At 27.0% G+C, this 13,674-nt stretch overlaps 1 protein-coding gene across 1 annotated transcript in view; it reads right to left on the bottom strand.

Moving 5' to 3' along the window:
- The window catches only part of LOC147078335 (uncharacterized), a 41,262-nt gene extending 30,509 nt beyond the window's left edge, over positions 1-10,753 (bottom strand). The window contains exon 1 of the mRNA XM_085960541.1: positions 10,389-10,753. Within this exon, the coding sequence (XP_085816667.1) occupies positions 10,389-10,397 (9 nt within the window). The 5' untranslated portion in view covers positions 10,398-10,753. The remainder of the gene's footprint in view (positions 1-10,388) is intronic.
- Between the last annotated feature and the right edge of the window lie 2,921 nt (positions 10,754-13,674).

Raw genomic sequence — 13,674 nt, 5'->3', positions numbered from 1 at the left:
ACCTATTTATAATTATGTTTTGATCTCTATTATCTTATTATAATAATTCATGTCTCCATTTAAAATATCAATCGAAATTTAAACAATATATAAATAATTATCTACGATGATAAAAAAATACTTTTACTATGACAATGTATAGATTTACAAAATAATCCATCAGTGTAAAGCTATTCATGACATATCTACACACGCATCTTGCGTCAATTATTTATTATAACGAAGGAAAGAAACTAGCTGTGCAGGTATATTCTGTGATTACTGTCGCGTGATACTTGGACGTACTGAATCCCTTCACGGTATGAACTGATGAAATTTTCCGGATGTGTTAAAAAGTTAGATCCGACCTAAAAAAAACTAACAATAAAAATATAATATTTTTCATTCTTATAAACCATTAAAAATTACTGAATCTTTACCAACATGATAGATGGATTATTTACTTATTTTCAATATAAATAACGGTTAATTATTTTAATATATCGATGGCATAATGTTAACATCCTGTATCTGACTGTTAATAGTTCACACAATATGTTGTAATTACATAGTATGCCAATAACCCATAACGTAAAAAAAGTGGTAAAGAAAAGCACACAATGCCTAATATAATGATAACATCCAATAAAATGTGACATATATATATATAAAGATAAACATCCAAATTTTTTATAACATTACTTACTGTTTTAAATTTTAAATAATTATTCGAAAGTGACATTTCAGACATTGACAAGTGAGAATTCAATACACGTCATGCAACACGCTTGACAGCTTAAAGGCAAGATACGGGATATTACAGGTTTATTCCTGCAATGTTTAGATACGGAAATTACCGAAATGGCTGTACCATTTTTGTTAAAATAACTACAGATATAGAAATTTCGCAGTTGATGGGTAGTATTTTTGTTGTTTTTAGTACATCAAAACGTCATTTTCATCATATAGGTTAGATACGGAGTATTGACATTAGACCATCGATATATTAAAAATAGTTTAATTTCTGTTTAGTATTGATATTCATGTATACACTATATAATAATTGTATTGATTCAATGATAATAGCAATTTAAAACTGTGTATAATAATTTATTACAAATATGCATCCTTAAATTTGAATACAAAATTTCCCAATTAATATCATTCAAGAAAACCACATTCGAATATCTGACATTGAGTCTGATTGGATTGCATTCCGAACTATATATTCACACTATGATACGTATTACGCAATAACTTCCTATTTTTTATAGCGAAATGCGACCAAGAATGCGTTCATTCTCGATACAAGTAATAGGTAATAATAAAATTAATTCCAGTATAGCTAGTCGACTTTTCACAAGAGTCCGCTTAACGCCTCCATGAAACACGCAAAGCTATGATATTGTTTTATGTCAGGACATGAATACTTAACATTGTATTTTAATCAGTTGACGGATACATATTATTTATGATATTATTTTGTCATCACCATATTACTAAATATATTTATTGGAATATAAACAAATATTTACTACCAATGTTTCATTGCCACTTGATACATACTAATATACTTCGTATATATTCATATTACATACAGTTAAGTATAATATATCGATAATCATTTAATACAAGTTTATCTTGAAGAGATAAAATAAATAGCCAATATACACATTTTTCTCAAAATTAGGTAGGGCAGTTGTTTATTTTTGACAATATTGCTTATAAACGTGTAAATTTAATATATCATGCATTTAGAACATATTTACGTGTTTGCAATATCCTGATAAATCGACTAGACTACGCGATACCGGTCCTAATCATGATTAAATTATATAATTTCCTATATTATATTGCATTTTATTTTAATAAATATTTTTGAAATCATATCTTATTCCACTACCTTACTATGGTATTTATTTACAGACATATTATGAACATTTTATAATAATTAAAACTTTAAATCATTTATCTCTTATTGCCTTAGATATGTATTTATTTAGTACCTACGTTAATTTATAGTTGCTGAGATTATGTAATACGTTACAATTTTATTCCATATATATTTTTTTAATTTTATCTCATAATACAATAAAGTAATATTCCTAATCAATTTTAAAGTGCTCTATTATCTAGATGTCATTATTAAAAATATTTTTAAACAATTGAAATTATGAGGATATAATTTAAATGTACGTAAAAACTACTCTACTGAAATAGTGCAATACTTTTATGTACGTTAACTTCATCAAAGATGACGCTGTAAACTGTATAAACAGAATATTTTAACTGCAGTAAGGCAACAGAATTACGTTAGTTGCATTAATAAAATTAATGACTTAAGTAATGGGAGTGCATTATGCAAATGAAATACAGTCCGTTGAGTTGCATTTTTGTTAACTATGAAAGTTTACCTTGGATTAAACACAATTAGAATTAGCCTTTTGTTAGACAAATTCAAACTATTTATCGACTATAAACGGCAACTCATATAATAAACTATCTATTGAACACGTGAAGAAATATTTAAATACTATACCTATCGATTGCAATAGATGCTGTCAAAAAATAAGGAATATTAATTAATTTCCACAATGATTATTACTAATTCCAAGGCATATGTTTGAACAATGATCATTATCAACCAAATTGTAATTGTTTTTTTTTGTGATCAGCATAATTATTCATTTTATATCAATTATTCTCACAGCACTTAACCTTTCGAATGGATTAAGTATTAATTTTTACTATTGTATTTGGTAGTTCTACGAGTAATACAATATCAGCGTAATTAATAATATAAGTATGATAAAATATCTCAGATAATGAACTAAAGACCTATCATAATAATTATTAATGCAATTTATCGAAGGTGTGTAATATTTTTAACTATCGCCTTCAAAAAAATTTAAGTCCAGACTGTGAGATAAATATCAGAATTAATTCAGTTAAAATTGTCTTAAGATAAGATGTACAGCAATTTTATGACATGATTTGAAAAAACTTCAACAGAAGGAGATACCAAGAGAAAAACATATTTTTTTATATATTACGGAATCAATATTTTTAATCTTATTAATACAGTAATTTATTATACAATTTAAACCGAATTCTATCTACACAAGAAGAGACATCATTGGCAATGTTAAGTTGTAAGTAAATCATAATTTAATTTTAACTTTTATTCAGGAAATAAATAATTCTTATTTTACAAATTGTAGTAGGTAGGTAGTGTAAAATGAAATATCCTAAATGTCATTACAAAAAAACTGTTTAGTTATTGTCAATTCAAAAAGCTCTACCTATTAAAATTGGTATGCATTGTAGTCAAATAATTTATTTTATTGTTTAATATAAACCGATGAAAAACATTTTAAACTGTAATTCCGTTTACTGACGAGTCAATCGCAATTTCCTTTAATTTCATGCAACAGATAGCACCACTATCTCTTATGATGGTCGAGTTTTGAAAAAGGAATACTTTTTATTTCGCCGAAAATATTTATTGATTTGAAAGTGTTTTTTCAATTATCGTTTATAGTTTCAAAATAATAATTTTAAATCGATATTATAATGTTTAAAACAATCATTTATTTATTTATTTGATTTTTGAAGAAAAAAATGACTCAAACGACCATTCAATAAATGAGTACAAAGAAAAATATAGAAGGCTCTTGAAATAAACGTATATGGCGAATAAAAAATATCTATTTCATGGCATATTATTGTAACATACGTGTAATTAAGGTCACTTAAGACTTTGACCTTCTATACAAATTTGCTAACGAATTAATTAAATTTGCATTTAATTGAAGGCTTTTCAATATGAATCTTAAACATACCTAATTACAAAAAGCTATCAGTATAGGAAATGGAACATTTTTGTACAAACCCATTGGCAGGATATAAACGCATCTAATCACATTTTTACGCACTTTTAATCAAAACTATGGTAATTTATTTAATTAGTTTCAGATAGATATTTAAATTGATTTCGTAAATACTGTATATAAGTAACCATATTATTTGATATATTTATACTGGTAAATAAAGCCTATGTAGGTATGCAACGAGCATTTTTTATGATTTTTTTTTACTGATAATTTATTTGTATTTTCACCAAATTATTATATAATATTTATCAGATAATTATATAATATTAATTAATAGTTAGTGTATATATTAAATATTTGGTTGTTCTTTTTTTATTAAAATTAAAAATTGAGTTACGAGGAATTTTTCCATCAGCACATATAACTGCTTTGTATGAAACGTTTTATATTCCTAGCATCATTATAGTGGAATCCATGAATTTCCATGCCTAAATAAACTGTTATTATTTGACATGTGTTTACTTGACTTGTCAAACCTTCAAACACTAAAAAGTATATCACACATAAACATCAATAGTTTTTTTCGTAGAGTTGAATTAATGAATTAATTGAGAACATGGCCTCATTAACAGAATATTTAAAACAAAAAAGTCTAAAACTCACAATTTACTATACTAGATCACTAGTGCAATTATATTCCTTAAATTATTAATTATAACCTCAAAATATTTACTTCGTTATTTAATTTTTTATTTAGGTATAACGGTTTTTACGTTAAATATAGAACACTATAGAAAAATTCTAATACGTAATTAAATGTATTTTTAGTTGTTTTGTGCAACAAAACACCATTAAATGAATAAATATTGTTATACACAAAGACGTTTTAAATCGTTATACGATTATAATATTACCTTTTTGTAAGTAATGAAAATCAAACTGCCATTACTTCACAATGGAAAAATGTTAAAAAAGACATTAAACTGTTTCCCAACAAAGGCTTAAAGCAAAATCTAATATCCGACAAAATCATGCAATGTAAAATAATAATTCAAAGATTTATCGATAACCAAATTTTCATTGAAATGTAAGTCTGCTTCGCTATTATCCCATAGTAAATAATGTGTCTATAGTAACGAAAGTGATGTCCGTTCATCCATGACATTATTTATAATTATTATTGATACTGAAAACGGTTTCATCGGATTTCTATGTTTGCGAAATAAAATGAGACTTCTAACAACAATTAAAAAAGACTTACCTTTTATAATATGGTTATTAACTTAAAATAAAAAATCTAACCATTTTAATAAAATACATAATAAATGTATTTAGATTAAAACTATATTAATTCTCTTTGTATATAAAAGTATTATTCTTCTCTCTAAATATTGTAGACTTTCCTCAAATAGATATGGGTTGTTGTTGATTACACGATGTGTAAATCATCTAGTAAGAAAAATCACTCATTGATTTCCCCCCATCAATCTAATTTTATCATAATTATTATTAACATATTACATAGAAAAACGTTATTCGACTGTGCTTTATGTTAATTGATAATAATATATAAATCATTTTCAATTTAAAAACCTGAAAAAATGGGTAACAAATTAACGATACTTTCGTTATAAAGATTGTTTAGATACCTGCACAAATGGATCCAAGATGTAGAGCAAAAGAAATATAGTAATAATATCTAGTCAATATTCAGTGACAAAAAGTTAATGGATTTTTTTCTTAAGTTTTCCATAATAATATATAGATAACAAAGCTTACAATTAACTATTCATAAAAGTTTATAAAATAAGCTTGATTTTAGGTAATGGGATAACACAACAAGGAGTAATTTTTGATAGTGATACTATATTGACATTTTTTTATATAAATACTGACAGTCAAAAATAATACTAGCAAAGTTAATTGAGTTACGGTTTAATCATGATTCCATAACTTGATTTTGTTAAGGATTACAAATGAATAAATAATGAAACCGCTCCAATTAGCACAAAATATACTTAAATCATTTTCTTTCGTACCTGCTAATACCGGTTGCACTTTTTAGCAAAAAATAAATTGCATACAGCGATTTGCATTAAAACGTGCAATCTCAAGAATTATAATATACCGCGCTGCATTTGCGGTCCGACAAAGATTAATTTTCCTCTTCCACTTCATCGAAATCTATCCTGGTAAGGTATAGATAGGTACACGTGTATTTCTCCACAGAAGCCTTCATTTGCTAATAACTATTTACAGCATATTCAATTTAGTGCAGATCGTGTTGATTAATTGGTCGGAATTATTGAAACACGAATATTTTGCCAGCAGAAAATTATTTAATTATAGAGCAAGGAAAGTTACATTCTAGATTCAGTAGCAAAATTTTCAACCTCTGCAATGTCATTTTAATTTTTTTTCTGTGCAATTGAAATAAATCATTTTACTAAAAAATTCCACCCCAAGAAAAACCTGAAACTAATAATAAAATTAGGTATTAGAAGGAAATGCAAGAAACCTTCACATTATTGAATTTTGGAAAATAATCAAAAACTTTCTTAAATTATGCTAGTATTTTTTTTTTTAATATTTAACCATGCCCTTGCTTTTTCTTACAAGGTGGTTGTGTGGGCTAGTTGCATTGATGTGGGGCTAATAAGGTTCCTTCATTTATATCTTTAATTTTTTTTATGGCGAGGAATATTTTGTGTAGTGTTCTTGTGTTGTTCTATTGCTTAGTACTTCGTGAGGCTTTTAGAGGTCAATTTCATGATTATGCTGTCTACACCGAGTACTGAGAGTCTATCGCTCCGTTTCTAGTATAGGGCCGTCGTTGATGACATGCCACACAGTTTGAGATGTGTTGCCGTCACATGGACAATAGTCATCATCCCTCAATTTAAATCTTTTTATATAAGCTCGCACCGCTCCGTGGCCTGTTAGTATATGTGTGAGTTCGTGTGATATTTTTATGTTCCTGGCAAGAGTGATGGCAGAGTTTATGTTTGGAATAAATTTCTGCTTTATTGATCCTGTGGCGGATGTTGTGTATCTGTGGTTCCATAGCTCTATTGTGTCTTCGTTTATATATGCTAATATTATTTATAACAATTTTTACTCATTAAGCATTTTTTTATAAAATTAAAAATAAAATATTTTTCAATTAAAAAAATCGGGATGATAGACACAATGTAGATTTTTAAACAATACTTTGGGATTTTTTAAACATATTACGAAGCTTATTTTAAAATTATTTTGTCATAAGTTTCCTTTCAAAATAATATAAGGACCTATATAAAGAAAATAATTAATCAAAACAGTTACAAACTTCCTTACAATAGTTGACTGAAATATATATGAATTTAATTAGCAGTTCTTAGTATAAAATCCTTACTGTAAAATAAAATATGTTTCGGAGATTAGGTGTATCTTAAATAAATAAAAACATATAATGTTTGAGGCTTTCACGGTTGTTTTTTACCAGTAGATTTTTGGGTTTCCACCGTGTGTCCTTCTTCTTTCTTTACTCGACGTTTCGGGCTCGTTGCAGAGGCCATTATTAAGAGATGATATGTTTTATGATGAAAATGTAGTGTAGGTATATCATAAAACATACTATCTCTTGATAATGGCCTCTGAAACGAGCCCAAAACGTCGAGTAAAAAAGGAAGAAGGACACACGGTGGAAACCCAAAAATCTACTACGGTAAATAAAAACATTTTCGCGGAAAAAGAATAATTTCAGATTTGTCTTAAGAATAAATTCAAAATATTGTCTTTAAAAGATATGATCCAATCCAACTATATTAAAAATGGGTAAGTTCATACTGTAATCGTAGATAATATAATATTGTTCTGTTTTTTTTTAACCTAAATTGATGATTATTTTGAGATATTACTATTACTTGATTATAACGAAGATTACGTTGCCAAACAGAAGTTTTCAAATTTCTTATTTAGCGTAATTTCTAAGACGTTATCATATTTATGTAACATAAACACAACACATCTCGCTACACTAATAACAAAATAACTGAGTTTGTATATGAAAAAAATGTAATATATTTGTATTAACAAACATACGGCAATCGAGACTATTACAATTACGCTTGTTGCCGGGTTAACTACTGCACGGCAACAGATAAACCGGAAACGTCTGGCGGACAATTTATTTTTCGGTTAACTTAAAACTCGTTTTTACTAACTGTTAAACTCTCGATCTCGTATTTTTCTTTTCTTCCCATTCAAGTATACGAAGTGATAAGCCAGTGTTATTTCTCATACGAATCGTGCTATGCACTGTGGGCATTATTATTTCGTCGCAAAAAGTGAAATTTAAACCTTCCGATGAAATTATGTGATATGTGAAAAAAGCCAATGATAATTTCATTAGGCTCTAATTTGATGTTATAAAGTAGAAAGCGCCGATTAAATGTGGCAGACAAATAAATCAGTACTAGTTACTTACATAGAGATAATTTTGTGTCAGATGCTCATCAATATTTAAAAAATATACAACAAATAAAATTAATGAAACTAGAATAAATTTTAATCGATCAGTTTTATTATAAAAATCTATAAATATACGTAGAAATATAATAATATAAATGAAGATTAAATAATTATCCATACTATATATTATATATTATTATTTTAGCATTTATTCGATGGAAAAAATGGTACTTGAGATAATATTATACTTGAATATTATTGTAAAATATAGATATCGAGGTAAATATGAATTGCTAAATAATGCATGTCAGGCATGGCGGGAGGCGCAAGAGTTGGCGATGGATCGAGGGAAATGGCGCGAACTTGTGCTAGCCTTATGCCCCGATGCTGGGTCGTGACGGGGTGAAAGAAGAAGAAGAGAAGATTTGATTGTGAGTCGATTGCAGATACCAATATAAAGTTTTATAGAATATATTTTACGGAATTACGTATAAATTGCAAATGTTGGCAAAATAATTATTTAAGAAACTGTAATGACAACGGATAAAAGTGGTACTGCATAGTGGCTGAAGATGTCGAAAGGCGAAACCCAGTGCGCAAAATACACTAAAATGGAAAAGTACAAAACTGAAATAAATTAAAAATTAATAAATAACAGTTTATATTTGCTACTAACCAATAGGCGACAATAATATCGTAGTTTTTTTTTTACGAAATTTTTCAAAAGATGTAAGTTTTCAAAAAAAAATATTTTTGATACTTTTGTACCGAATATATCTGTGTCAATTTTTATCAGTGTTCCATTAAATATAAGAACAAAGAAATTAAAATAGCATTTAATTTTTCATTTTATTGCCGAGATTGCGAAATGCGAAACATTCCATACGCCACTTTTTAATGATATCAGTGATCTTACCCAACACTTCTTATAATGGTAAAATAGTTCATAAATCAAATTAAAACAATACACGTGTCCAATGCTCCGTGATCAATATTATGCACGTAGTCAAACTTCTTTTGTTGAAGGGACTCGATATTGGTATTTGCTTTCACGATTAGTCCACTACAAGACAAAGCTTTTTAAAAGAAATGTTTTTGTATGGTTGTCAGCATAACGATAGTCAAATAATAATGTTAGTTACAAATTTTTGAGCGCATTCGAGTTGTTTTATTTTTTTGCATTCGATTAGTTTGATTAATAATATATTTTTTCTACATTTTACAAATAAAATAAATTACTTATCTAATTTTTAATGAATATTTTTTTTATCGGAGTATTTATAATAAATAAATAAATATTACAATGATATTTGCAAATTATTTTCCGATGACAAATATGTTCATTTGTTTAAGTATTAACTGCATACTATAGACATTAAATTTGACGATGATTTTAATATATCGTTAATTAGAATTTATAGAATAACTTTAAACTAAACTGATCCTAACTTTATTGGTATCAACTGTTAATTCTTGATTTACAAGAATGCATTCATAATACATATACCATTAAACATCAGAATCGATTATGTCCAATTTGCAGGACAGTCACAGCTGACAAGTTCAGATTAAAAAGAACAGTAAAATAAAAATGACCTGAAAAGCGAATATAATCGTTCCTGACATTTATTAAATAATATAGAATAAGTGTTATATAATTAGATATATTTTAATTATTGATTATTTATTAATATAATAATAAAATGTTGACAATTTTCCATCATTGTTTGGCCATATACTTAGTATAGGGAGAAATATAATATACTTGTTAAGTTGGAGAAAAATATTTTCTTTAGGAAGTTTATATTTTAAATTGATGTGTTATTTATTTCTAAATTGTTTATTTTATAATAATAAAAAATACGTAGTTTGTCAAAAAGAATAATAATTAGTTTTGCTAATATTATAGTATTATTTAATTTATCACAGTAAGTTTATTATTAACGTACCTATGTCATTTTAGTTTGGAACAATAGCAAAGCTTTCACAGAGTGTGTTAAACAATATTATGAAGTAAACGTGTAATATTATAGATACCTAACTAAATAATTTAAGTGTTATTGCTGTAGTATTGTTAGAATATTTTTTTTAACTCTCACGGTAATAAAAGAAAATCACACTTACGAATTTCATTTTGGCGGTATTCTTCCTTGGGTCTTTTTAAAAAAAGAAAAAAATCTACTACTACAGCACTTATCACAGATCACTGTAAAGACTAGAGTCTCTTTTTATCACCCAACTGATCACCACTTGTTGTACCTTAAGTCACTCGTTTAAAACTGACTGTAATACTGAGTGGTCAGTGAAAATCTCCAACGTGCGGGCAGCAGAAAAGTGGAGGAGGTATCCGGTAATTGCAGGTGATAATGTTCTATTATCCAGCGGTATTGCGATGCGATGCGATGCGATGCTTGTAGGCTCGTCTTGATTGATGTCTCGATTGATGAGTCACGGTAGGTGTTGCGTGGAGTGTTTGTGGTTTTGGAATAGTTTTGGTGGTCACGTCTGGACCGTTTTATACTGATTCGCAAAGCAGGTGGTGACCTTCTCGGAGCGAGTGTGCTTAAACCCGGAAAGATACGGAGACGATTCGCTGGCCGATTGCTCAAGCTCCACACACGACCGCAATGGTCAAGGTGATAACAGCAATCGTGGATTAGTGTACCTGTGACTACTACTGAAAGCGGTCGTTTAGTTTGAATTTGATGACAGTGACTTTTCGTTGTAGTACATACTAAATTACGATTTTGGGTGATTGTACGCAAACATTTTTCGCAAATAAGCAATATTTTATTAGCCAAACCAAGTAATTAGATTACGATACTATTAATCGTGTGCTTAAGATTTTAATCATAAGAATAATCTAATAAAAAATATTCCAATATTTGCATTATAATATACAATATATTGAGTGATTTATTATTAGATTTTTTTTAAAAAACCTATTTAAAGTTTTGATGGTTTCACATTGTCAACAACAGAATCAATTTATTGGTTTAGTGTATTTATTTCTTGGTGAAAAATCCGGATATTTAAAAATAATATTAGTACTGTATGTACCATTACATTAATAATAATCTTTTTTATATATTTTCATGTTGGTATAGTTATTTTGCCACGTTTATAAAAAGCAATAGCAGCTTAAAATATCTTTGTCGTTCTTATTGTTCAACTTTCATGTCTTTCTACCAAGAAATTACACTAAATAAAATTAATAATTCCGTTTAGGTAAACTTTTTTTTAACAACAAAATATTAAAAATTTATTGACATACGATAAAAATCAAACAAATAAAACGCAATACTGACAAATACTGACGTTTAGTACGTATAATTTTGATTATAAGAAGAAAAAATATAAAATATAAATAAGTATAAGTATTCTTTGTTAAAGTTTTGAGCTTTTCTTATACTATCGTATATTTTTAAATTTTTAACGAACTTTCTATTGAAAAAGCTTATTAGAAAGATTATTGAAGTAAAATTATTTGACGTATTAAATATACACGAGACCAAAATTGATAAATATAAATATTATCATATATAAGGGAAGCAAGTATTTGATTCCAAATTTTATGTATAAATCATTCAAAACAAGTGAAATAAAGTATCCTATTAATTTATAATAATAGATAAATTATAACAAAAATTCTCATATTTATTATGTAAATCGTTCTTTGGGGTGAGATAAAGACAATTTTGTAGTCCTAATTACATTTAAAAAATCTATAATTTTCTTCAAATTAATAGGTGTTATTGGTACTTTTAACATCTAATGCTTTATAACAACGTTTTTATTAGCTTATCTTCTTGTTTTTCCGGTGGTTGTTTATCCAGTATAAATCTTGCAATCGATTTTTAACTAACTTCCCGACTAGCTAGACATTTGAAACTTTTAGAATATATCAGAACATGATACCAATGCATTATTTTAATACTTTTAGCCATCTTTAAGTAGAATTGAATTCATTTTCAGTTAATTCTGTTTTGTATGGAAAAGTTATTTCAGAAAAATCCGTAAAAAGTAAATGACTATTATTGGTTGCTAAGGGGGTGGTCCTAGCAACTAAATTATTAATGTATACGTGCGTTTCTATGGAAATCAAAATGAAATGTCAAAATAACTTGTAAAATGAAAATGTTTGTTTGTTTTTTTTATTTAATTCATATCAAGTACAAGTTTGAGCATTTTGAGCATAATAATTCAACAGAAAATTTAAAAACGTTGTATATAAAAAGTTCTTTTTACCTTGTAATTATTTATTCTTTAAGACGTTTGAGGTGGTAATAAATAAGTATGGTTATCATAATATACATTAAATCCTTTATTTTATTTTTATATTCTTAGATAAAATATGCGAGTATGCCTTAAAAATTAGATATTGATTTTTATGTGGGATATGCTACTAATCTTTTGTTAATAATATTGTATTAGAAGAATATCTGATGGTTAAAAACCACTGAGTAATTCAAATACGTACATATAATACGTTTTCCTGATCCATTATTATAATATGGAAACCCATGCTGTGTTAATTTAATTTAAATTCTGCATGTCTTGAATGTCGTAGTAATATACTATTGAAATATTACTCTGTTAATTTATTATACAGGAAAGCAATAACTTTTCAATTAGTTGATATTATTATTCATTGTATTATAAAAATTGTATAATATATGAGATGGAAGTGGGTAGTTTAATATTATAAAATATTTATTTAATATCGATCGGATTATTTTCAAGGGTAAAATATAATATTGTGTACCTATAGATACTAAGTTCACGGTCGTTAGTGTATCTAGTCAATAAAATCAATCAATTAATTCTTACTAAAATGTACAATTTAAAATATTTAAATAACAATTATTTATATCACAATAATGTAATCAAGTAACATTCTTTCAAATTTAATGTATAATATGCATTTAAAATGTTATAAATATTATATACTTAATAATATATATATTTAGATATATGTATTATAAAATACATTTAAGTTAACGTCAAAGTAAACACATCGATGATTAATATTAAATGATTTTTCCATTTATTCTTTTTGACCATATCTGATCCTAATAAGATCATAATATGAGCTTCCAAAGAGTGGAAGTTTGTACCTCGTAACAGAGTTTTTTTTAAAGAGAACTGGATGTTAGCCACTTGCTCAACTTATTAGTTCCATACTCTGACTCCAAACACAAATTGAAAAACAATGTGTATTTGTCAGATCTAGAATTTGAACCTGAGACTCACGACATTATAAGTCGACGCGTAAGCTACTAGGCCATCGTGGGCATCGTCTATTTACTTAGAGGTAATTTATAATTTATTACCTATTATTCATCACATATACAACTGCTTCACGATACGCATTCGCACATGTGGTGAGTTTTATCTACTATAAGAATTT

This window comes from Rhyacophila brunnea, unplaced genomic scaffold (genome assembly GCF_057557595.1).
Source record: "Rhyacophila brunnea isolate RB1 unplaced genomic scaffold, BYU_Rbru_1.0 scaffold_11, whole genome shotgun sequence".
Taxonomy (NCBI): Eukaryota; Metazoa; Arthropoda; class Insecta; order Trichoptera; family Rhyacophilidae; genus Rhyacophila; species Rhyacophila brunnea.
Note: the sequence above shows the minus strand (reverse complement) of the source record. Positions and strands in the feature narration are given on the sequence as shown.